This window comes from Siniperca chuatsi, linkage group LG14, assembly GCF_020085105.1.
Source record: "Siniperca chuatsi isolate FFG_IHB_CAS linkage group LG14, ASM2008510v1, whole genome shotgun sequence".
Lineage (NCBI taxonomy): Eukaryota > Metazoa > Chordata > Actinopteri > Centrarchiformes > Sinipercidae > Siniperca > Siniperca chuatsi.
This window is the reverse complement of record NC_058055.1, coordinates 16,965,886-16,992,780: the sequence shown is the minus strand read 5'-3', so window position 1 is coordinate 16,992,780 and position 26,895 is coordinate 16,965,886. Positions and strand designations below refer to the sequence as shown.

The 26,895-nt window shown below is 40.6% G+C and overlaps 3 protein-coding genes across 5 annotated transcripts in view; 2 read left to right on the top strand and 1 right to left on the bottom strand.

Moving 5' to 3' along the window:
* Positions 1–79: 79 nt before the first annotated feature.
* Positions 80–7,037, bottom strand: ublcp1 (ubiquitin-like domain containing CTD phosphatase 1). The gene is made up of 13 exons (XM_044222809.1): positions 6,913–7,037; positions 6,265–6,282; positions 6,047–6,174; positions 5,433–5,713; positions 4,916–5,007; positions 4,445–4,530; positions 4,213–4,328; positions 3,733–3,831; positions 3,452–3,489; positions 3,070–3,168; positions 2,519–2,635; positions 2,238–2,365; positions 80–1,960 (listed from the first exon to the last, which is right to left on the bottom strand). Exons 4-13 carry the CDS (start codon positions 5,584–5,586, stop codon positions 1,933–1,935), a joined length of 957 nt encoding a protein of 318 aa, XP_044078744.1. The 5' UTR covers positions 5,587–5,713; positions 6,047–6,174; positions 6,265–6,282; positions 6,913–7,037; the 3' UTR covers positions 80–1,932.
* An 80-nt stretch (positions 7,038–7,117) lies between these two features.
* On the top strand, positions 7,118–23,055 carry LOC122888394 (RING finger protein 145-like). Its single transcript, XM_044222803.1, has 12 exons — positions 7,118–7,312; positions 10,435–10,686; positions 12,813–12,921; positions 13,406–13,497; positions 14,961–15,196; positions 15,364–15,539; positions 16,653–16,793; positions 16,912–17,094; positions 17,457–17,604; positions 17,785–17,907; positions 18,066–18,299; positions 18,519–23,055. The coding sequence occupies exons 2-12, from the start codon at positions 10,503–10,505 to the stop codon at positions 19,212–19,214; spliced, it is 2,322 nt and encodes a 773-aa protein (XP_044078738.1). The 5' UTR covers positions 7,118–7,312; positions 10,435–10,502; the 3' UTR covers positions 19,215–23,055.
* Positions 23,056–24,149: 1,094 nt separating this feature from the next.
* Positions 24,150–26,895, top strand: part of LOC122888395 (transcription factor COE1-A-like) — a 94,842-nt gene continuing 92,096 nt past the window's right edge. For 2 of the 3 annotated variants that reach the window (XM_044222807.1, XM_044222804.1), the window contains exon 1: positions 24,151–26,423. In XM_044222807.1, coding sequence (XP_044078742.1) covers positions 26,293–26,423 — 131 coding nt within the window. In that variant the 5' untranslated portion in view covers positions 24,151–26,292. Of the gene's footprint in view, positions 26,424–26,895 lie in introns of all 3 variants that reach the window. The other variant, XM_044222806.1, reaches the window with a different exon arrangement.

Genomic DNA, 26,895 nt, shown 5'->3' with positions numbered 1-26,895 from the left:
TATAGTGGTAATTAATTGTAATGAAATGTAAAAGATTTCTATATTTGGTGACTCATTTTAATTGACAATACAGGCAATGTAGATACAAAAAAAAAAGTTTATTGTCATATTTACAGCCAGGATGTCAGGGATGTGATGAGGAAAACACAAAAAGGCAGATCTCAAGAAATCATCTCAAGAAATGAAAAGGAGTTGAATGTCAAAGAGAGCTGTAAACCTGACAAAATCTGAAAAATCACATCCCTATTGTTTCCAAGAGCTTCAGGTACAACTTATTCATAAAGTTGGACACACCTTGCCCTTCTCCCAACACTTCTCCTTCTTCATCCATAATTTAAAATAAACATTGACAATAAGTGCAGACACATTCATTTCATTAATGAATGCTACCAAAAGAAGGGGGGGAAAAACTAACCATAAAATGCATGTTTTGTGCTGTCAGTTTCTTGCATTCCCATCATCATCCCTGATCCTCACTTTGTTCATTAACATTTGGTTTCAGCAAAACCGTTAAAAAAAAAAAGAAGCTCTAAACAAAACACAGACTAATGAATTCTGCATTTTAAAAAATCTTTATCTGTGTGTGCGTCCAGCGATGTAACAGAGTTGACATGTAACTATGGAAATGCAAAGAAAAACACATACATTTCTGGGCAAATATGCACATCCATATCCATGGAAACCTGACACGTCTATGTGCCTACAGTACGCATGTATACAGTAGACATGTACGACATCCTCCAATCCACAGGCCTGTGTCCAGTGACTGCTGCATACAAGTAACAAAAGATGGCAGAAGTTTTCCATCAAAACATGTACATGACAGTCGATTGTTTTGATGAAAGTATTTTCGCTACGACCAGTCTCAATCTCAACAGCTTGTAATGTCACAGTAGCTTTGAGGATTATTGCATATGATTACATGTCAAATTGTGTAGGTTGCCGGCATCAGTTTCATACTCAAGGACTTAGATTTATCTTTTTGATTTTAACCATTGCTCTGAACACATTCTGCCATTCCATTTTTTCACTTTAATTCTTCACTATAATTTGCAGTTGCCAGATGTCCTGCAGTAAAAATCATGTGTTAAATTGTGGATATAACCTCAGTTCTTGAACACATTTTCAGATATTTGTTATATAACTTGCTCTTACTAATTACTGTATTTCCTGTTGAATTTCACATTTAATTCTTTTCAATGCTTAGTTCGCATACATAAAAAATGTAAAATTAAGTTTATTGGCTTTTCAGTGGCTAATCTCCGTCTCTTCAGAATATAGGTAACATCTCAATTTAGTACAGGGGTGGAGGACACCGCTTATTGACCTTAACCGTGGTAAAATTATGTTTGTATCTGTTTTTACTTGCTTGGTATAGCAGAGAGCTTGATAGTAACCGCAAAGTATGCCTACTTTTTAGTGAAAGCAACTTCACACTACCTATAATGTGAAAATGCTGTAAACCCCACCCATCTGGAAGACCAAGCAGGTTTAAAAGACTGCAGATATTTTCAGGTAGTACTGAACTGTGGACTTCAAGATCCATTTTAGACACTTGACTGAAGTAGGTATGTAGAAGTTTGGGGGTCACGGTGGCTTGTGGCATGCGGCCTCAAACCTATGAGTAGTTTTTTGACCCGCACAGGTGTATTTTATGATTGCCACACCCACTGGAAGTAACTGCCATTATATAAATGCAAACAATATTTGGGAAAAAATGTGCGAGATTCGGGAGAGACAGAACATGCAAATATATAAATTGGGAAGCCCATCTCAGTCCTGAGCTTTTGAGTGTTAGTAGCTTGGTTAGTGTAGGATCTGTTGTAAGGTTTGAAATGAAGGACTTGTAATATTCAAGTTTGTGTGTATGTGTGTGAGAACTGGATGATAGGATGGTAGCGTCCTGTCCAAATCTTTGTCGAGGATGCGGTCTCAGTGGTGCTGCCTCTTAGATAGGTACCTACACACACACACACACACACACAGACACACACACATACACACATACATATTCAGCACATATAATACTGGTGTACATATTTCATATTCTAGACATATTTTGGTGAATTTATATTGATTTCAGACAATGTGTGTTCTTGAATGTAGATTATGTAGGCATTTTTAGGTATATTGGCATATTTCTTTTGCACAAGGAAGTTCTAACAGGTGCTACAAGCATGTGTTAGGTCACTACTACTATGCAATTGTTCATCTTACTGTTTAGCATGTGTGCCTACCTCTCCCAGTGTTTGTGGTTGAGTCCACTGAAGTCATCAAGCTTGGCGATTTCTTTGAGGTACTGAGCCAGTTTATACAGCTCCCTGTCCTTCTCCCTGTTAAGATGGGCCTTCATGAAGGGTCGGATCTAACACACACACACACACACACACACACACACACACACACACACGCAAAATAAGTTTAAGCAAAACGTGTGCATGATACTGGCAACAATGAGGAAGAGAAGAGGGTCAAGATAATAATAATGATGATGATGATGATGATGCTGGCAGCCTACCTTTAGTCCGTTCTGTGGGTTCATGAGGAAGTTTCGTCCGATGTCATCAAACATAATAGTGTTCTTCCTGTTGTAAAGTTCACCGTACTTTCCCCATATCACACCCAGAGGCTTCACCTGGATACGTGCATGCCATCAAACACACTACATCAGTGGTATCATCTTCTCTCAAAGCAACAAACCTCAGCCAAAAACTCCATGAAGAGACATTTTATTTCTGCATGCGTGTGCGTGGCCCTTTCTAAAACCAATCCATCACCACAAAATATTAATATAATATATATAATATAATAAATATTTCCCCCCTTTTTTATCCAGTGATTTTGCCACAGTAAAAAGGCAGCGTTAAGTACAAATAAAGGCACAATCCATAATCCAAACGGTGAATAAAAGTAAAAAAGCCCCACCACACTAGACGACAACTAAATATAAATATACATGCTTTCTTTTGCTGTGAAAGATTTGTTTACATCAGTAATATGTGTAACTGAAGCAGTGAAACAGGCCAATGTTTTCATTTATGATCTCACGTGAGCTGTGTGTGTACCAACCTCCACAACCCCTCTCTTAGGGGTATGTACTGTGATCATTGCTGCACTGTCCAACATGAACGTAATCTTGTAGTTAGGGTTGTCTGTCACTCCGAGCTCCTACACACACACACACACACACACACACACACACACACACACACACACACACACACACACACACACACACACACACACACACACACACACACACACAGCACAGTAGTGTTATCTTCTGTTCCCCTCTAAACCCAAATACTTTAGGTTAAATTGATTAACACTGCCACCTTTTGGCAAAAAATGGTACAGTACAGTACAGTAATGGTAACAATTCAGCAACAGCAGGCGATAATTACATTTTTGAAGACAACACAAAAACAAACACAACAAGTGGAATACTTACTTTCATTTTGGCATCAATCCACTTCATACTTGTAGCAGCTAAGGAGAGAAAGCACATGTGTAAGATGTATATTCCACAAGCAGAAATTGACACAGAGGAAATCAAAAACAAATGGCCATCAAATATGTACTTAGAAGGGGAAAAAAACTGTTTTACTGAGGGCACCCAGTGGCCTAGTAGTTAAAACACACTGTACACTGTAAGCAGTCCAATAAATAAAACTGCTGTATTGTAAATGTACAACAGAGAAAAAAGAAAAGAAGAGAAGAGAGGATACATACACCAGATGACAATGTCATAGTCCTCATAGGCTGAGGTCAGAAACTCGTGAAGGTATGGTCTCATCAACTCCTGACCCGTTTCTGCACACGACTTGTGATCTAAACACACATAGGATGCAGACATCAATGCATAGTGCCCTAGGTTAAACTAGCAACTGACAAACAGTGATGGATTTCTATTTTGCAAAGCGTCCTGTTCTACTGACTAACATTATAGAAGGAGTCAGCAAAATACAGATTTTGTATAAATCTGTCAAAGTTTTACATTTGTTCGTAAAAGTGCCTCTAAGATTGCACCTATATAACATGTGCAAATGCACAGATGAAGAGAAGAAACAGTGGAGACGCTGTATTAAAGTAAATGTTGTGTTATGTACAGTGCTTACTATTAGCATTGATTGACTGATTGTTGATTTAACAAGTCAGTGATTTCCCAGTCATATTCTTAAAGAGACAAATGTTGGTGTCACTCTAACTCACCGAACAGCGTATAGTCCACATCCAGTACTAGAAGCCTCTTTCCTTCTCTGGGAGGGTTCAGCTCCTCCACCTTATAGTCTTTGACTCTGCGGGCTATTTTAGCCAGGTTCTCCTCTCTAGAGACATACAACAACATTCGTTTCTCAGACACACACACAGATATATTTCCCCACACCCTCTCACAAATTTCATCTTGCATCTATACAGCTACAGACACATAAAAATATCTAACCTGTTCTCCACTTCAATGACCTCCTCCTCTATGTCAAAATCATTGACCACGTCATCATTCTCTGGGGGAGGGGCTAAAACGTCTTCCTTCACAAAACAAAATACATGCACAGTTAAAGTGTGCCAGTCAGCCAATGGTAACCTTTGACACAACACAGTAAATAAGGCTAGTTAGGAAACATGTGAGCCCACAAAAATGACAACATTGTCATCAACAGCTAGCAGGATCATCACCTAACCAACCACTTATTGACCAGTTGATCAAAGCTAGTTAGTGACCCAAAGTTTTAAGTAACAAGTAAGAAAACATGCTTATCATGTTACTCTTTCAATAACTATCATGTTTGGTACAACTGCAAACTAGCCAGTCACTTAGGCACATAGCCAGTTAACTGAGCAACTAGTTTTTTAGTCATAGTCCTGACCAAATATCTTAGGAGTCAGTTAATTTCTTTATCACCCCGCCACCTACCAGGCTCTCCTCTCTGGTACCCATCATCATGATCTTAGTGTTGGGCTTCAGCTTCAGAGAGCCCAGCTTCACCTCATCCTCTGCAGGTTTACCTGGAGGCAGGTATGAAAGAGAGAAGGAATGGAAGGAGAAGAGGGAGATTAGTTTAGCTAAAAAAAACAACACAATAACAAATGAAATGAAATAAAAATAATTTATAGACTAGAGACAGGTGGAGAAAATTGACACTCAAGCAGGTAACAGGCTGAGAAATGGACATGTTTGTATGAAAAACATCAGCTAATTATGAATGTGGATTAAAATAGCCAAAACCTGGGGACATGTAGGGGTGGATTTATTTGATCAGAAGTTTATTTCATCCAGGAGAGAAGTTTCATACATATTGCTAACAATAATGCAAAGGCACAAAGGGAAATGAAGTTCTGATATCTTGTCCACCTGGTTTGGATATCATATGGCATTATTTACACTAGCTCCCCCAGGTATAACACACTTGTGATCGCTGATGCCCTCTCACCTTTGACCTTGAGTCCCAGTAGTTTCTGTCTCTCTGGCAGCACCCCAGTCAAGGTCTTAATGGACTGTTTCAGGTCCATCACTGTGTCCTCCTCAGACAGAGAACTGATGGAGTACTCCTGACCTCCCCACTTTATGATCACAGATACTGACATGGCACACACGGGCTCTTCACACACATACACACACACTAGCTGCAGCTGGAGTTAGGTATGCAGGCGCACAGACAAGTGCGCACGCTTTCAAGCAAACAGTTCCAGCTACAGTAACAAACATGTACACCTTGCAAAGAGAGGGGAATAGGCAAAGTAACAGGAGAGGTGTCAGGCTGCCACACTGTAACTTGCTGTAGCTTGAGCAAAACATAGAAAGTAGCTAATAATGAAACACAGAGAACAAAACATGGCATCACTGTTAAGTACGTGTTGTTTTGGCTGGCTAATTCAAGACACAACGGCCAAATGCCACCTAATCACAGAAGACACTGCCAGTCCCTGATGTTGATATTTTTAGCATGAGATGGCTAACATTGACTAGCAGCGATGTAAACACGCGAGTTAACAAGACAACTAGCTAACATTAGCTGACTACGCTACACGGTTTGGGTATCCTTACCTGGTAGAGCAAGCTAACATATAATGCTTGGCAAACACTGTCGAATTTCGTCGAAAAGTTGAATGAATGAAGTTTGCCGTTCGGTTTCATTCATCGAGAGGCGCACACTCAGTTCTTCCGTCCGAATCCTGCCGGTAGTGACGTAGAAAAAAGCTTCGTTACCATAGTGACCATATCTCAATAGATTCACGTAAAATCGTTTGATAGTTTTCACTTACTTCATCCTTAAATGTCCTCTGGTAAAAACAAGACAACAAAAAAAGAAAAGAAAACGAAAGCTTAAGTGCGGCTTATTTTATGCTTTAGACATTTTCTCTGATTGATCACAAATGTGAAACAAGACATGTTTTTGTGTTTGCACTTTTCACCTGTACATGGATCCTGTAGGTCAATCAGAAAATTCAGGGCAGATAATGCGGACTTTCTGTTCACTCTTTTACAGATGAACTTTTACAGGAAATACCTTTTGCACCTTTGTCCAATAGACAAATACCACTGAATTACAAATCAGGGCACAAGTATACAGTTGACTGACAGACTGTGCAGAGTGTTACGTTTGGTATGTTTTAATTATTTTATTGTTTTTAATATGTAGTCCACCCAGGACTTCCTGGAAAGTAGTAGCGATACTGTGTATTATCTTGGTGAAATAAAGTAATTTGAATTGTGATTCTTTTTTGTTGTTTAAACACAAATATATAAATGTCTGTGGACACTTAAAAGATAGGCTAGTATAGTATAATGAACAAATATTTACACTGACATTACAAACAGTAAATAAAATGTATTACAATATCACCGAAAGAGTGTCAGTACATTGTAGGCTGCTTGAACATAACTAACAACACTACAGTTCAGGTACTGACCTGCACTCTCCCATCCCAGCTGTAAACGTGATCACATTCACAGAAGCGAAGACCAGCTAAATATCCAGGCCTGAGGACAATAATTCCCAATAAAGGTAAACGTTAGATTAACATTAGATTAACAACTAGCTTCACTTTACATTTGCGGTATAACAAGTACGGGGCCAAAGGATTTAATGGGACAGACTATTCTGCGCATGCACAGTACGTCCTCCTCGGTACTTTGGGGTAGGCCTAATGGCTGCTGGGTGAGATGAGCGGATCGGCCGCATCCTTTGAGTGTGAGTCGCTTCCATCAAGAGGACCGTTAACTCGGGCGGTGCCGAGTTAAAATGGTCGATATTCGACCCGAAAAGCATCCCGAAACCGTTGTACATATTGCGAACATCGTGCTTGAAATGTAAGTTCTCTTTTTTTCTTATTAGTCTTGGCTGGGCACCATAGCTAACTAGCTCAGGAAGTCTACCAGTCTGCTTGCTAGCTAACGTTAGGCTACAGTTGGACTTAGTGGCTAGGGGGAAGCAGTTTGTGCTAACCTTCAAATGGTTTATGCTAACGCTATCTGCTTTTATTTGAATGTGTGTGGACATTGGTGTCTACAGTGGTAGCGTTAGAACCAAGCTAACGCGTCGGGTATGTTTTTATTTCCCGTTGTGTTGAAGTGAGCTTGGTTATTGCTAGTAGCTAACGTTAACTGACAGCGATGCTAGCTGACTAGCTACGTTAGCTTGAATTGTTGGCTCTGTGCCTGCTACCTGCTCGATGCAGCTCATCATCTCTACACAGCACGTACACCGTTATAACTATATTACCAACTTAACACATCACGCCCGGAGAAACCGAAGCCGTTTATTTGGTTTGCCTGTCTTTTATTATACTCCAACATACAAACCAGTCTAGTTAGCAAAGTGTTGCAGTCTTTTGTAGCTAAGAGATATTTTTTTCTTCCGCCGAGACATAGAGAGGGGTTACTAGAGTTCATGGCGTACGACAATCGATGCAGCACTCACTCACCCATACCGTTTGTAATGCCGGTGTTTCAGTTTAGCGAGTAATGGTATAAATACACCCATTTAGACTAAGTCCAACCACACCATGCACTGTAGCTGTTAATGGCTTACGACAGATAAAAATACAGTGGTAGACGGCCGAGTTATATAAGCTCGGATTCTGCGAAGTGATCTCTCTCTGGCCAGTGATAGTCATGGTGAATTCAGAGTTATGTAAGTTATCAAGGTCCTGTCCCGGGCTGCAGGGATATTAAAGGATGGAAACTCTGCTATTTGCCAACTTTGAAGTAGTCTCGGGCATTATAAAGTGACTGGAAACTTGTCTTTTAAGTGCCACATCAGAAGCTTGAGGTGGACTGAACAACCTTTATTCTGCTGTGAAACAACGCGTGTTGGGCAACCAAGAATAGTTTCAATCTGTTTTTTATTTTATTTTATTTTTATCCCTAATGAGATCTAACATAAAATACGCTTCAAATATGACTAACTCGTGAAATGGCCGTTTGCAGTACCTAAAGTGCAGGTTTGTAAACAAATTTCCGAAAAGACTGCAGGAGCTCTTTTGTTTGGAGTCAGAGTTACTTCACTGTTAGCAGGCCCACAGGTTTCTGTTTGTGGTATTACACTGTGAATTTACAACAAGCAATGTTAGCAATGATTGATTGCAGCAGGATCACTTAACCTGACAGAAACATACCCAGATTGCCTGGGGAGTAACTGTCGATCACCATGAGAGGTTTTTCATCACTTTAAGGGTTAAGTTAGATTGGCACACAGTGATTCTATTAGGTGTGTTTGCTTTACATAAAGTTTGAATCAATCCCTCTGAGATTAAACTATTTTCAGTGGTCTTTTGAGGTGATTGATGTACCTCAGTACAGATTTTTTTTTTTATTTGATTCATAGATATCCCCATCTGTTTTGTAAATAAATGTTTTCCTAATTAAATTTACAAAACATTTACTTGTATATTAATATTGTGATAGAAAATCTCACATACTGTGATAGAAATTTTTAACCCACATGGCCTACCACAAGACAGTGTTGTACAAAAGAAAATAAATATACTACTAAATGTATGCTGTAAATATAAACAGGACAGTGTGTGAAAAACTGAGCAAGCACATTTTGCAAACATGCCTAATTTGTCTGGCCTGACGTTGAGTCGCACCTGCATTAAAGCACCTGAAAGTGTTACTACATAGTTTTTTATTTTCACAATAGCTTGTGCACTGCTCATGTTAAGCCCTGTGCAGTTGGTTGGTGTGTGGAAGCAAATGGAAAGGCCTGGATTAATTTGCATGTAGTCAAGTCCAGATTGATTATTGACTGATAGACTTGACTGGATGAAGCAGTTCTTCACATAGACACTTCTTGTGCTAACAAGCCTTTGTGTAATGTACTGTACTGTATATAATCTCACTTTTGCAACTGGAATAGTCTTGTGGTATTCCTGTGGAATCTCTTCAGTTACATTTTATTCCAGACTAGCTGGTTTCCGAGGATTGTGTTTCCATTCCTGAATGAATAGCAGAGAGGAACATGACACTCATAAGTGAGGGGAGGAAGACAAACATGAGTTGTATCTGGCAGTAGTATTTGGTTTTGTTGACTGCCCTACCTGAATGATCCACCCTGCACAAACACACAAAAACACTGGGGAAGCAGCAAGGCACCACTTTGTGAATTTGTTGCAAGTAATCATTTCAACGCATACTTGAAATCACAAGTTGGGTTTCAGCACCAAGTAAGTATGCCTAATTTGTCTAGCCTGATGTTGACGAATACCTAGTCCAAAATAAGCAGTGTTTGGAAAACCTCATATCTGACATGAGTGGATTGGTTTGAGCGGTTTACATGAAAAAATACTGAGTGTTCCCCAGTCATGTGTAGTTTTATCCACACTACCTTCAGGGTGTAACTGTCTCCATCACTTCTTGAAACATATTTCTGAATGTCATTAACAGCATATCAGTACTTATGTTTCTTCTTATACTATTGTTTGTTTATACAATTACACATTTGTTTAGCTTCAGTTTTAAAAATGAATAGGGTCATTAAATGTTATGCATAGTACTTGTTATAAGGATGGGAATTTAACACCACCCACCTGCCAAATGCAGTAAAACGTTGGCTGTTGCTGGGTAGTTTGCCTATACTGCCAGCCCCAGTAAAAATTGTACTATTAAGAAAAGAATAATTTTGGGTCATAGAATAGTTAGCAGTTGGTGTGTTTTTACATGCAGTTATCACTGTAGCCTATGAATGGAAAAACCCATTTTTTGATTGTGAATTTTATTTATTTATTTTTGAGTGTTTATCTCTCCTGCTTCCTTTTACACTTCCTTAATCTGTCTCTCTAACTTCCTACCCACCACCACCTCATTCCTCCTCCTTTGCTGCTGGTTGGCTTTCATCTTTTTCCTCATTTCTTGCTCTCATCCTTTGTATCTCCCCTGCATCCTATTAAATTGTCATCTTCTTTTTGTGCATTGTCTCTCTTTCTCTGCAGTGCACCCACTGTTAACATCTTGTCTTAGTGATCAATTCTGCCTGCCGATCAGAGGTTAAACTGAGGCAATGGCAGTGAAGGACCGTGTAGAGGCGGTGCTCAATGTGGGTCTGCGTGTTCCCAGCATCATGCTGCTGGATGTCCTGTACCGCTGGGATGTCAGCTCCTTCTTCCAGAAGATCCAGCGCTCCAGCCTCTCCAACAACCCCCTGTTCCAGTACAAATACCTGGCACTCTACCTGCACTACGTAGGTCAGTGTTGGTCTCTCTCACTCACTCACTCACACACACACGCACACACAGCCTGTTCCAGTACGAATACATTCCCCCCCGTGTTAACACTTCTTAAAGGATTAGTGTAAAACAAACACATTGTATGCATTGAGCACTCTGCACTACATAGCATTTTACACTATTGATAATGTGACACATGTATAAAGGCTGTAGCTGTTGGTATGTTAGTGTTATCAGTTAGGTTATCATGACCTGCAGTAGGCATTTGTTTGGACTGTTTGCCTAGCTAAAGTGGTCCCTGTTCTGCTGGCTTTATCAGTAGGATTTTACCTCACTTGGTTGGATTAGCATGATTCTATTCTCCTTTTTTCCATTCAGCAATGTCAGCCCTCTGTACCCAACTCTGTCAGTTTCAAAATGCTCTCACAATGGCGGTAGGCAGTAAGCCATGAGGCTATGCTTCGTAGTGATTTCAGGACAGTCGGGAGGGATTGTTTGGCATGACGACAAGTGGAGTTTGACCAAAACTATCAGATTTACTCAAGGGTAAAAGAACAAAGACGGATTCTGCCTGAAACCAGTTTTCCTCCTCCAGCTGTGCGGTTCTTGCCCCAGCAGTGGCAGTGTGAGTCAGCTGTGCCAGTCAGAGTTAATGTGAGACCATTGTCAAGTATGTAGGTAGCTCTGTCAAACAGAAATAAAATAATTAGTTGGAGCAAGAAAACTGAAAAATAACAAACTAAAAGGATTGCCAACCTTCCTCAACATTGAACTGTTATCCAACTTTTCTTCCATAATGGGTTGACCAATTCCCCATGCACTTTTATTTTACCTGCCAGTGAAAAGCTTCACAAGGAGAAAACAATGCAAGTTCCGTAGTAGTAAGAATTACTAGTGCAGTGACAAGGACATGATCCCTCACTGGCTTCTCACCTACCTACACCGGAGCAAGTGAAATTGATTTCTAAAATAATGACTGGAATCAAGTCTGTAACTGTATCTCTTAGCAGTACAGTTAAGCTAGAATACACAAGTCTTGTAATAGTAGCAATCCCACTTATGGTTCACCACCACAATTCCTCCTTGTCTCAAAGTGCATTCATCCACCAAACTTCACAGAAATCCATAACTGATTGACATTGTTGACATATTGTGCTGACAGTCAGACAGACAAGCTAGCCAAAACATAACGTCAGTGGTAAAGGCAGTGAAGTGATAACATTCCCCCAGTGCGACAAAATGTGGCTTTAAAAACACTCATTCTAGCTGTGTCCCTGGATTGAACTTCAAATGGATGCTTGCCAGTTTTGTGATATGTCATTTCCACTTAAATGTTGATTAGCGAATATGTTTACAGGTGTATTGTATTGTGTTTTTCTCAGCTGCTGTTAATCATGTGATCCAAGTAATGACACCTTTTTAACAGGTGTTATTCATTTACAAAAGGACAACAACCTCCTTTAGAGGTGGGCTACCATCCCAGAACATACTACTTGGAAAAGATCCTTGAGTCAGATTGCCACAGAGCCAATCATGAAGACATAAAACAAGGTCTCTGCAGCATAGGGAGCCAGTCAGGTGCATTTCCAGTGACACAGAAGCACTGAAAGACAGTAACAGTGATCTGATGGTCAGACTGTAATTTGAGCTAAAAGAAAATGGTTAGCTCAGATCACAGACAAGCCCAGTGTTGAGTTTTTTTGTGTGTTTTAATATGTCTGTGTTTGTGCATGTGTGCTGTCAGACTTGGCTGCAGTTGGTTAATGAGCCACTAGGCTTGGTATGTGCTGATGAGTGCTGTAGGTGGACAGACAGAATGAAAGGGGACAGAGGCAGTGAAACCAAAGTAACTGGAGTTTTTTGGACTCTGTTTTAGGTTGTAGACTGTTGTACGATAAGCCTATTGGCGGCACTGACTGTTTGATTGACTGTCAAAAATAGCTCCCTGCAATTACATAAGAAACATCTGTCGCGCACACACACATAAAATCACTTTTGTGAAAGCACAGTATGGTCTGCAAACAGCAAGCAATAGAGATGCATTTATAATGCATGTATTGTCACTTTTTACTTAATGCTGTTTTTGTTGATTGTCTCATACTGTTGTGTGTATGTGTGTGTGTGTGTGTGTGACTACCTCGCAGGTTACATCCTGAGCTTGGTCCTCCTGACTCTGCCTCGTCAGCACCTGGTTAAACTCTACCTGTATGTCCTTACGGCCCTGTTGCTGTTTGCTGGTCACCAAGTGTCAAGGTACACACACACACACACACACACACACACACACACACACACACACACTCTAGTAGACATGATGAGATGCAGCTCCCATGTTCTGTTACTCTGGTGAATGCTTTGAATGATAAAGAATATTTGTTATGGCACCCGGTACCCATATTATTTCTGAATCTGATGTATACTTGTAACAGTGACATTTCAAGTATGGGTGATTGTATTCTGTCAGATATACAACATTAATGAATGCCACATTGTCACTTATAATGGCTTGTTATCATTGTTAGATTTGCAAGGGCACCGTAGTCTTTAGTGAGCATTCACTGTATGGTATAATGTACTGTTTCTTTTTCAAGGCATTTACCCACAAAACATATCAATAGCTAGTGTGGGTTTTCCTTGTGCTAGTTCAGATGAAGGGCTGGAAATCTTTGTGTTGTGGTATATATGAAGTCACAATAGATTTCCCTGTAACTTGAGCATTTTGACCTCTCTTTGTCAGGGATTATGTCCGCAGTGAACTGGAGTCTGGCCATGAAGGACCTGTCTACCTAGAACCTCTCTCCATGAACAGATTCACCACTGCACTCATAGGTATAATATCACACATGAATGCATGAAGACACATTTGTACAGTACATGACAAACCCAAACATAGGCAGGTGGAAGCAGTTCAGCAGCTCCTTTCTGAGCTCACTGGATACTCTTCCTCTATTTCAATTTGATCTCTCTTTTCAACTCTTCTTCATGGTTGCCCATGCATCTGGAAGGTCTATATTGCAGCACTGCAAGTGAAGATCTATGTAATTCTTTTTCCATACTTTTCTAGTGAGTGAATTTTATTTCAACTCAAGTCTTTGTGACAGCGCGAATCCATCCTCCTTAAGGAAATCACTGAACTCTTACCAGAGTTGCAGCTCTATAACTTGTCTGTGCCTCAATCTTTCTTTGGAGGGGGCAGTAGAAAAAGATCAGCATCTTTAGTGGTTTAATAGAGTATTTTATAAAAAAAAAATTGCTTGGTTGTATTAAAAAGCTTCCCTTAAAGGGACAGTTCATCCCAAAATCAAAAAAACATTTTTCCTCTTACCTGTAGTGCTATTTATCCATCTAGATTGTTTTGGAGATATCCACCGTAGAGATGTCTGCATTTTTTTAATATAATGGGACTATATGGCACTCGGCGCCAAAAAAATACACTTGAAAAACTCAACAGCAATGTCTCTCAATTGCCTTGTTGTGAGCAGTTTCATGTAGGAACTATTGGTAGAAAGAAAATAGTTCCTCCATGAAACTGCTCACAAAAAATTATCTTGAGTAACCTGGTCATGATTTCTGGAAAGAGTTGTTCAAATGTATTTTTTGGCGCTTTGAGCACGACAAGCCGAGTGCCATATAGTCCCATTATATTAAAAAAATGCAGACATCTCTACAGCTGATATCTTCAAAACTCAGCAACTCACACAAAAATAATCTAGATGGATAAATAGCACTAAGTAAGTATGTATTGTATGTATTTTTTATTTTGGGGTGAACTGTCCTTTTAAGGTCATATCACCTGGCATAAATCTTACTGATCACCAACTACTATCCCTAGAACTGTGAAAGCTGGGCCATGTTGAAATGGAAAATGTTACGAGTTGCTATGTTCCTGGGTCCGTAAGACCTGGTTTCATCTTACTGGAGAGTATATATGGAGTCTCCTATGCTATAAATAGACCATACTGAGTGTGATTTCACTGCACAGTGAAAGCCTGAGAAAGCGAAATAACTGGTTACAGTGACAAAGATATACTGAGCGGGAGATTAAAGCTACTAAATATGAAAGTGTCCTCACAAAATTATTCTTTTTGAATGTTGGCTTTTGTAGCTGACATATTGTGACCACTTTTGGGAAATATTTTCAGAAGGTGATTTTATTTGAGCTCTTAACTAGACAGAAATTTACAATCAGTGCATCAGCAAAAGCTGTTCCAAAATCACATTTGCAACAGTGTGCACATCTATGTCCGTGTATGTGTGTATGTACATCTTCTTACAGCTTCATCTTCTTTCAGGTCAGCTGGTGGTGTGTACGCTATGTTCCTGTGTGATGCAGACCAAAAGGATTTGGCTTTTCTCTGCTCACCTCCTCCCTCTGGTGGCCAGACTGTGTCTGGTCCCACTGGAGACCATCGTCTTCATCAATAAGTTCTCCATGATCTTCACAGGCCTGGAGGTCATTTACTTCCTGGCTTCTAACTTGTTGGTACCATACAACCTGGCCAAGACTGCCTACAGGGAGCTGGCTCAGGTAATAAACTAGTTATGTGGCCTAATGTTGCAAGCTTTTTCAGTTTTCATTACAGGATTTCAGCTATAGTAGTCCTGAGAGATTTTCCTCACTTGTAATATTAATGTTATTCTGTCTTTGTCCCAATTACATCCATCGCTCCTCTTCTGTCTCTCTCTGTCCCCCAGGTGGTGGAAGTGTACGGGCTGCTAGCTTTGGGTATGTCCCTATGGAACCAGCTGGTCCTTCCGGTTCTCTTCATGTGTTTCTGGCTACTGCTGTTTGCTTTGCAGATCTACTCCTACTTCAGCACCAGAGACCAGCCTACCTCAAGGGAGAGGCTCCTTTTCCTCTTTCTTACCAGGTAAGACCATAGCACTGGTCAGACTGCGTGGAACATCATAGACTATACATCACAGACTCTCTAGTGTGTTTTTGTTTTGTTATTGCCTCATATATTTTGTGTGGCATTAGTCCTATACAAAATGCAGGTATAAATATCATGTACTATATACAAAATATAGTATGTGGCACTAAACTGGGATATAGAAAACATTGGTATAATTCATTAAATATTTATGAAAGTACACATAATCATGTAAGACAAAATACAAAAAAATACAGTACAATAGTAGTAGTAAAAGTCATATTGCAAGATTCATGGAAAGCAAGCTATTCGTTTTTGAGATACTTTATCATGGGTCAAAGGGTTGATCAAAATTAAATTTTTACCGGATGGTGTCACTAGACAAAAGTGACCATGAATATTCATAGCAAATTTTCTGTAAACTGACCAGTAATTGTGGAGATATCTTGTCTTGGGACAAACTGTTGAATGGACTGACTGACCAACTGACATCGGCATCCTATGGCTAGAGCCATTGTATTCTATGGATAGAGTGATGGCGCTAAAGCTCGTGGCAGCACTACCTTAGGCGTACCTGTACCATTGGTAATGATATGTAGGCTTCTGCACTGAATCTTTTTAAAGTTATACGAGCCAGATCAGTATATTATAAGTCTCCTGGTCTAATCCAATTTGCTAAAACAGGACTATGATTTTCTGAATTTGTTGAGCAAATAATCATATTTTATGCTGGTAATTAAATTTTCCAATCTGGTACTGAGCCAGATGGCATAATGTAATAATCTTACCATCCCACAAGAACTCCACGCAACCCAAAGGAACGTATTCCCTCTTTCCTGCTCAACAAAGTAGCCTACAAGTGGGACAGTGGTTTGTACTTGTGAGCAGAAATAAATGACAACATATATTGCCTGTCACATCATGATGCTCTTCCATCAAAACATTTAAAACAGCTAATAGCAGGTTGTGGTGGAGTTACTTGCAATAGAAAATAGCTTTTCTGTTGTTGTTGTTGTTGTTTTTTTGTGTTTATTTGCCTTGTCTTGTAACCATCCTTTACTCCTTTTTTCTCCTCGTCTCCCATGCTCTCTCCTCCCTCCCTGTCCTCAGTATTGCAGAATGTTGTAGTACACCGTACTCCCTGCTGGGTCTGGTTTTCACAGTCTCCTTCATTGCTCTGGGAGTTCTCACACTCTGCAAGTTCTACCTGCAAGGTTACAGAGCCTTTATGAATGACAACACCATGCACAGGTTAGTCAGCGCAAATGTCTGTGTGTGTGGGGGGTGGGGGGTCATTGAGGGTGTCTGTTGGTATGTGGCTATACCTTTTTAAACACTATGCATGTTTGTTTCCTGTCTGTCTGTGCAGGGGGATGACAGAAGGCATCACCCTGCTGATCCTTGCTGTCCAGACTGGCCTCATCGAGCTTCAGGTCATCCACAGAGCCTTCCTCCTCTCCATTATCCTCTTCATTGTTGTTGCTTCCATCCTGCAGTCCATGCTGGAGATAGCTGACCCCATAGTCCTGGCCCTGGGAGCATCCAGAGACAAGTAAGATACATTTACCACACATTTTTTATTAATAAATATATTTGATTTTAGTTGTTTTTTTTGTGTTTGTTTTTTTTTTTTTTTTTTTTTTTTTTTTTTTACAATCTCAAACACATCTGGAGTGCCACATATGAAAAATGGATTTCTACTTAGTAAAACTACCAACTCTGTGTTTAGGCATGGGAACACAGTTAAAGGTCAAAACTAGTTGACCTATTTGTTTATGATTACCTCAAAAGGCAGGCAATGCTTTGGAAAACAAGAAAAGTACCCTGACTGAATGTGTGTAGGCAAAATGCCCATATTGGAACAGATGAAGCTGACCGTCTTCTCTTTTGCTCCCACCTCTGTCTGTCCTTCAGGAGTTTGTGGAAGCACTTCAGAGCGGTGTCTCTGTGTCTGTTCCTGCTGATCTTTCCAGCCTACATGGCCTATATGATCTGTCAGTTCTTCCACATGGACTTCTGGCTTCTCATCATTATCTCCTCCTCCATCCTCACCTCACTACAGGTAACACACAAGTAGACAGCTCACACACACACAGAGAACATAAACATACAGTACCTATAAAGAAAAGGTCTCCTGTTTTTATCTACTGTGCCTGATGATCCTTAAGCACGTATGCTTTGTGATTAATTATTGAATTGAATTACATCAAAAGGCTAAGACACTCTCCTCCGTCATACCCAGGTCCTTGGCACTCTGCTGATCTACGTTCTCTTCATGGTGGAGGAGTTTCGTAAGGCTCCAGTAGAGAACATGGATGAAGTTATCTACTGTGTCAACGGAACCTACAGATTGCTGGAGTTTGTGGTTAGTGTCACACTTACACACACAGTATACAGTATTGTGACGGAGCACAAACCAGAAGGTAGCATGTGACAAAGGCAGTGGCATTGTTGATATACAGTATTGCATCTATAGCATTGAGGTATCTCTACCTCACTGTCGCTGATTTCCTCCCCTGCCAGGTTGCCGTGTGTGTGGTGTGCTACGGTGTGTCAGAGACAGTATTCGGGGAGTGGAGTGTGATGGGCAGCACCATCATCCTGGTCCATTCGTACTATAATGTCTGGCTCAGAGCCCAGCTGGGCTGGCAGAGCTTCCTGCTCAGGAGAGATGCTGTAAACAAGATCAAAAGCCTCCCCACGGCTAGCAACACACAGCTGGAACAGTACAACGACATCTGTGCTATCTGCTACCAGGTATGCACTGGTTTTGTGTGTTTGTGTTTATCTAAAGAGAGTACATGGCCAAGAATTAATTTCAGGCCTCAAGTTAAAGCAAGGCTAATGTGAAATTTGATTTGATACATGTTTCCATAGATCAAAGTGGTCTTGAAATAAATGAAATGTCAAACAAACGTGTGTGTGTGTGTGTGTGTGTGTGTGTTGTGCGTTGTGCGTTGTGCTCATTCCTTCCAGGACATGAACAGTGCTGTGATCACTCCATGCAGTCATTTCTTCCACGCTGGCTGTCTGAAGAAATGGCTTTATGTCCAGGAGACGTGCCCCCTCTGTCACTCTCAACTCAAGAGCCAATCACCAACCACCACTGTCTCGAACCAAGATACGCCTGCGGCCAATCAGAACCCTGCAGGGCAGGAAGAAGCCACAGCTAATAAGAACCAGAGAAATGGTGCACTTCCAGATGATGGTAAGGAGGAGGGAACAGGAGAGCAGGAGGGAGATAATGGACCTTCCATGTCAGCTGGAGAAACCTCCTCCTCCGGTGAGCCTTCGGCTCCACAGCACCTGGTCAAGACTCCATCATCATCTTCCTCTCCTTCTTCTTCTTCTCCTTCCCCACTTGTGATGGGATCTAAGAACCAGTCACCCACAGATCATCCCTCGTCGTCTTCCTCCTCTTCCTCTGACACATTGGACATGCCCCCCTCTCCTGCATCTCTCTCCCACTCTTCCACCCCTTCCAGCTCTCACCACTCATCTTCACAGCCACTGGGCCAGGCAGAGATGACCCCTGCTGAACCTGAGCCCGCCCCTAAGCTAAACCCAGGTTTCCTACTAGACAGCCAGGAGTCATCCACTGGTCCATCATCACAGCCTGACCAGCCCACTTCCTCCTCTGACGAACAGTCTCCTCCTCCATGCAGCCTCTGAGCCCCATCGTAAAACAAACAACATACATGCATGCACGTATAAACACACAATCTAAATACTACATCTGCCAGTATTCTGCCTATATTCTACTTGTCCAGCGGTTGGCTATCCCATCATATCAGAAATTCAACTCCAAAACCTTCCATATCCTAATCCAAAACAATCTCAAAGCAGATATTCATCACTCAATGCCATTTTTTTAGGCAATTTTCATGGAACATGTTTCCATGATGAGTTAAACTTTCATGCCAGCAATGATTTCATTAGGATGGGCGTTTTTTCTTTTTTGGGGAGAGGATTCAAAATCAACACAAAAAGGGGAAAGCAGTAATCTCATCTCAAAAATAAATGGTACTTCCAGGCAATGTGAAATCCAGAATGAAACTGAAGTATCACATCACTCATGTTTGTTTCCTAGATTTTTACATTGATATCAGACCTATAGTGACATTTCTAAAATCATGCTTATTTCCTTCTCATTTCAGTCCCAGACATTTCATGCGATGGTTGCTCCCATCCTGCCTTTGTTTGTGCAGCTTCACTCTCATTGCTGTACATTTCATAGTATTTGGGTTTTCTCTGTAATCCTGTATGTGCCATGAGGAATGGGTCAGAGGTTTAGAGAGCCTTGATAGACTAGCGATAACTGATGTTTGCATTTCAAACAGTGACAAAGTCTTTACGTTTCATCAAGTCTACAGATTTCTCCTTCGGTTTTTACTGTTGGCTGACAGTAGCTATGTGTATTAATAAATCAACTACAGCTTTAACAGAGACTGAATGTTGTTTGAGGCCATCACATGACCTGAAGCCTGGTGCTAAGCAGAGGATACATGGTGTGGTCTAGTGATGCAGTGTGAACAAATCAATGGTTCACATGGAGTAACCCAAATTCATTTCATGTGTCAAGCTTTCTCTATTATACCACTTTAATATTTGAATCAAACTTGTTTGGCTGGTCCTAGCAAAAACAGTTCTACTCCTCATCGCCAAACTTTTGTATTACTGTTAAGAGATGTTATTTTTAAGATAATTTTTACATTACTGCTTTATTGGACAGCGCACAGTGCAGATGGACAAAACAAGGGATGGATAGATAAAAGAGGGAGATAACATGCAACAGAAGCCACAGTTTGTATTTGAACCTTCAGCATTGTGAGAATGTGGAGTGTAAATTAGTCTACAGAGCCGGCAAGGAGCCCAAACTTTGTTGTCGTTAGCTTTACTTCATTCATGGTACTCGTCTGCACTCATCTTCCCAAACTCAGCTGATTCGCAAACACATTCAACCACTCACACTGAACCAGTTCATCCCAAGTTTGCCATTGATCCAGCAACTGTTGAGACTCTTCAATGGCAGGAGCCAATCACCTGGCTCCATCCAGCTCCTTTTTTATAAACCAATGACATCACAAAGCACCCTGTGTTTTCTAAGACCACATTATCCTCCTGCTGCTCAGTCACTTCACTCTATGAAATGTTACTACCAGCAAATCGAACGTTTTTTTTTTTTTTTTTCCCCCACACACTGGCTAGCTTGCGTGGGCTCCTGTGCTTAGTAAATGGGGTAGGAAGGGAGAAGTGTGTGTGTGTGTGCTGAAAAGTCTGAGTGTTTAATTGAAAGACTTGAGAATGCCGGGTTCTGATGCACGCTAATATGTAGAGCTTGCACGCTGCCACTGTTACCTAGCATTTATTTGTTTGTCCCCAATATGCTCCAACCTTGCTACCAATGTTTTTCTGCCATTTTTCTTTCTTTTTTATTTTCCTTTTCGGGTTGCATTTGCACTAATGTCATTTATACTAGCTCCAAAGCCGTTCTGTGGCTGTCAGCAACCAAATACCCTCTGATATGTTTGTGTACGAGGAAACAGCCCAATCTGTTAGTCTGTAATGTATATAAATGTTGCTCTCTACGGCATCTATATTAAACCAGAGGAGTGTTGATATATAAATAAGATCAGGGCTTGATTTCTCCAAAGCTTCCTAGTGGTTTGATGTTCTTTGTTAACTTTATATGCCTGTGAACAAAGACAAACTTTTGACTAAGAAGCTTTCGGGAATCCAAGCCTTCTGATTTGTGAGACCAGCCAGTGACACTGCTTCTCCAGTCTGTATGACGCGTCTTCAAGCTGGTGTGATCACTCTGGTGCCCTCTACTGTTAGGAGTGGGATCAGCATGGCGCAGACGGACAGGAGATGCACTAGTTAACCCTCAACAGTATTACTTACTACCACTATTACTAAAGGTCTTATTACTATGAATGACTTTATTGTTGACGTTGGGAAGTGTTGGCTGCAGGGCTGAGAATGAATACATAATCAATGTAGGATCCAACCTGGCCAATGCTGTTTAACTCTGTTTATTTTTTTTTAAGAGATGAAAAGTAGAGTTTGATGTATTTTGCACATGTTCTGCTGAAAGGTGAACATAAGGACTTTCTGTATGTATTCTTGAATGACGTCTCATTTTATTATCAGCTCCATTCCTTAGATTTTGATTTAAAACAAAACACTTGAAATGGTCACAAACATTTAAACAGCTTCATACACACTTGTTTTTCATTGTGGAGCATTTGAACTGTCAAGCAGAGAGATCACCTGCACCATTCATATGCGCCACAAGGTGATGACTGTCATTGGCAACTGTAAAAGAATTTTCATTGCAGTATTAAATGATAAATAACCGGCAGAGAAGCCTGCCAGCTGTTGATTCCAGATGTATTTGCCCTGTTTATACTCCATGTTGGAGAAATTGCAGTTGTTGCAGTCACTCTCCAGGCTATGAACTGTGACATTTTCATACTGTCTGGGACAGTTTTAACTTCAAATATTTTAAGGCAATCTAAGCTAAATATTTCATATTTGACTATATAACCTATTCATCTGATAACTATAGGAAGCTTATGGACATTACATATTTTAAAACTAAGATTTTCTATTTTTATTTGCATTCCAATGCATCTGAAATTTCAGCTGTGGGATTGATTTCATGTAAAATGCATCGGTGACTGTTCAGGCTATTCGTCTGAGCTATTGTGCCAAACGAATGCATGAACCCTTCACTGCTGCTCCTCACGTTGAGCAACGTCAAATAGCAGCTTCACCTGTCAGGAGCTTTAGTGTGTGATAAGATCGCGAAGCAGTACATTTGCCATCAATCCATGCATTGTACATGTCAGTTAACATCAAATTTTATTATTGCTCTTCATTGACTTGCCGGTAAAATAACACTATAAAAACAAGCCAATGTGCCCTCAACGTCCCAATATTAGTGCATTTTCTTATATGGAAATTGTTAAACACATCACACTAGTGATGTATATTAATTTCATATTGCCTCCATTGATTTTGATGGAGTAACCAGGAGGAATATGAATACCTATAGCTGAAGTCAGTGGCCCATCTGAAATCCAGATGTTTGAGACTAAATTTATCACAATACTTTGCAAAATCATTACTCTATACATTGAAAATGTAAGCAAATATGATAATAGAATCTATAGCTGCCGCAGAGCTCTCTGACCACACATTTCTTTTCTGAATGCATTTTTAATGAGCATTTTGGAAAAGAAAACAACACTGCTGTCCAATACAGTTGCCTCTGACTAACACATGTTAGCTGATGAGACTCCCTTCAGATCTTTGTTTAATTTTGTCTTCTTTTGTCTGATAAGTTTTTCCATGCCTATTTAGGACCTGCTCTGTAAAAGCTGACTCTGAATGCCAGTTGTATTCTGTTAAAATGCTCCACGGTTGGTTTTGGACTTGATGCCTGGCATTGCCTTAGTTATTTTACAGAAAATGAATGTCTGAAATAAAATGAACCATCCACTCTGGACACAGCCTTTATTTTATTTTAAATGTTTGGATTTTTAGTATATTATGTAATTGTATGTACATGCGATAGTGGAGTAGCTTAGCACTTAGGTGAAGTGGTAATCAGTTATTATATTGTTGGCGGTAGTAGTAGTAGTAGTAGTAGTAGGCCTAGTATTTAAATTTTAGACTTCAAAATGAATACAGTAAAAGATGACAAATATTATAGATCATACTATTGATACTTAAAACAACTATGATGATGATAATAATAGTAAATATGATTAAATATTTTAAAGAAGTTAGAATCATTAAAATAATGTTTAGCAGCATGTTTACACCATATTAATAGGAGGGAGAACTTAGTGTCGGTTTATCAGCACAGAGACACATAAAAATGAGAATTACCAATGAATATCACCATGCATACATCTTTGTTTTATTTTGAATAATTGATTTTATTATTTCTGTATCAGGTTTGGTCTGGTGGTGTATCAGTGCTCGTGTAGTTCGAAAGGTCAGACACATGATGGCGCTATTGTGTTGTTTTTCGACAGAGTTGGAACTGATCCAGGAGACAAACCGCCGCTGGAGACACACACACACTACACACACACTGAGGACTATTTCTGTCACAGTACTGTAGGGACTCACTGTGCACAACAGTGAGTTTATACTGGTTTTATATATCGGACACGATATTGTGTTTTTCTTTAATCTGCCATGTTCCTGTTCTTTGTTGGGCTCGTGCATGTTTCTGTATTATTAGATACCTTAAATATGCGTCACTTCCTTGTTCTGATTTCTTCTGATTTAATATTTTTTGAAATCGCCAATATAACACTTTAACATTGATGTAGATTAAAGGATATCTATGATGCTCAATTCAACTTTAACCTGACCTTTTTACTCTAATGTTATTTGTCCATTTGAGTATTCTTCTGCCTCTTATGATTAAAAAATCATCAAGGATCATAGATACATGTTTAGTGTTCAGTGCTGAGTCTGACCTGATCGGACTTAAATTAACAAATCTTTCAGTGTGTTCATAAATCGATAATAACAACAGTTTAGTAATTGTCAAATTGTAGTCTTTTATTTTTGCGAGAGAACTCATTGCATTTGCATTTCATTAGATTGAATTTCAAGGACTACATTTTACACATTTAACTGTATATGACATTCAGAGATAAATACATTCCTTCATATGTTTGAATAAACTGATACACGTGCTTTTATCCCATCGACCCAAACACCTTAATACTCCTCCATTCACATCAGCTGTGAACCCGCTTAAATCCTATATGGTCTGATCCGCCACTGTCTCTCTCTCCATCTGTAAGCAGGAAACTGGAGCATAAAAGACTCTTATTCTCCATAATCAAGGTCAAGAGCGTTTTTCAATAACCTTTGGGAATTAAACCCTGCAACGGCGCCAGTTCACCCTGCCAATCATTTCCACAGCCAGCTGAATAAATCAGAAGTTGTTGACCTTTTACACCTCAACAGACCAATACGCTGTGTAGCTTTATTTTATTAAAAGGAGTTTACGCAATTATCTATTAATATTTGTATTGTGTTTTGGATTCCCTCTCGGCGGCGTGATAAATAGTTTCAAATAACAGATGGTGCTAGAGGGGGAGACAAAGCAGGGAAATCTGGTAGCAATTATCCTCAATTATGTTCATTGTTATTTTGAGCTAATTATTGTTATTGTCACTTTTGTTTGTGAGTCTTGCGGCGCTAGCCTGCAATGAGCAGGCCGACGGAAGACAATGGGGAACAGGGATATGTTGTGACGCTGAAATATGGCTTTCATAATTGAGCCTAACCACTTGGTCTAAATAAAACTTAGATCTACATGTACAGGCTGAGGTTTCATATCAAAGTCACCAAATGTCTGCAGCTGAAAGGAGGCTAATATTATTTTATTAATATTAGTATATGAATTGTTCTTTCTTTAAATTGCAGTTTTTAGAGGCAGTAAAACCCTCACTGTGCAGCATTGAGACCAATAATTAATTTGGTTGATTAGATTTTTTATTTTATTTTTTTGCCGTGAGAATTTTGAATAAAAATTAGAAATAAGCAAATAATATTTTCATGTCTTGTCTTAAAAAGTTCCAATCAAAGGCAACAAAATTCAGAAGTGTCTTTTTTTGTTTTTGTTTCCTTATTTAGCCTAATATTTCCATGATACTCTTGATACACGGCACTCAAGTCGTGCGTAAAAGTAGATTTTTAAGATAAACTAAGTAAGTCGTGATTGTCCTGTAGCCGAGAAATGTCCACTTATTCCAGCATCATGAGGGCCAGTCTGCAGCCGACTCTGCTCTGCATGGGCAGAAACAAACTTTCCCGGTCGATTTTCAGTGTCGTGGTGCGGCACAAGAATTAATCTCCACGTTTACAAAGAAGAGACGTTTTTGCAAAAGGACAGAGAGGGTACCCGGACCGGGCAGGGGACGATAGAGGGACCGAGGAGCGGAGCTCTGTGGCCGCTGCATGGGGCGGACCTGACTCCACACTCGCCTTTGGGGGCGTCTCCTCTCCTCTTCTCTCCTCCCGTCCTGTCCCCTCCCCTCTCTCCCTTCTCATCCTAGCTCCCTCTCTCTCCCCCCGGGGCGGGAGAAGCCCGTGTTTGGTTCTCAGAGAGAGTCCTTTGGGAAGAGTCACAAAGCGTTTTCCTCAGAGAGGGAGCGGAGTGGCGAGAGCTCGGGAGTCATCCGCAGGAAGCAGCGCTGCTCTGGACACCACAGACCCCAACACGTCCCGGACCACTGGGCTGAGGGAGAAGAAGAGAAAGCAAAGAGCGGAAAGAGGAAGAAAGAAGTGTCAGATAGTGATGACATCCGATCCGGGTGCTAGTTGATCTCTCTTTTCTGTCTGACAGCTTGAAGTGTGGATCTCCAGGCGCACCAGGAGTGACTTTTTAACACCTTTTCGCACTGGGTCAGTCCGCGCCCTGACGTCCTTTTGGCGATTTAAATCCGTATTTTAAATGTTTGGACATTTTGGATCGTACTATTCCGATATGATTTCCTCTCCGTTTTAGCGCACTTCCTCAGGACTAGAATTAGAGGAATAAACAGTCAACTGCTTGATTTCCAGCGAAGCGCACGCAGCAGCCGCAGCAAAGAGCGCACCCACGTTGCTCCTCTTGAATCAGAGTGAAGGATCTACAGGAGAACAAGTGCACAGCCAGGCGGGCAGAGACCGAGAAACAGAAGGACAGGCACCGAGCTACGGAGGTTTGTTAATGTTTGGGATCCAGGAGAGCATCCAGAGAAGCGGCAGCAGCCTGAAGGAGGAGCCGCTGGGAGGCATGAACGCCGTCCGGAGCTGGATGCATGGGGGCGGCGTGCTGGACGCCAACACGGCCGCCCAAAGGTGAGCTGTGCTCGGGTCGAGGAGACACGCTACCACCCTCCTTCGTTTACACGGAAACAACGTGCTTTTTCAGCCAGGACCCTGCAGAAGCCTGTGCAGGACACGAGGCTGTGTTGATGGGGAGAAGCAGACGGAGCTGGTGTCCGGAGGAAAAATTTTGGATTTATCTGTAGCTAGATAATTTGGGAGATTAAGATTATTATGCAGGAAATAAAATTCATTGAGTACCCTGTACATTTTAAGACAACTTGCTAAACAGTTAATGGTAACATGTGTTACAGATGTTTACGCACATGCAACGTGCGCCTGCGCCTCCTGTCCTTTAGTTGGTTGAGCATGAAGGCAAAAGGACAAATAAATAAATATAGTCCTATGCTTGGGGTTTAAAATGGAGGAAAAAGTTCTTCCCTCTTTTCTAAACATACTCATGGTCGTATTCGACGGGAACAAAATGCCCCACTTGGCCCACAGT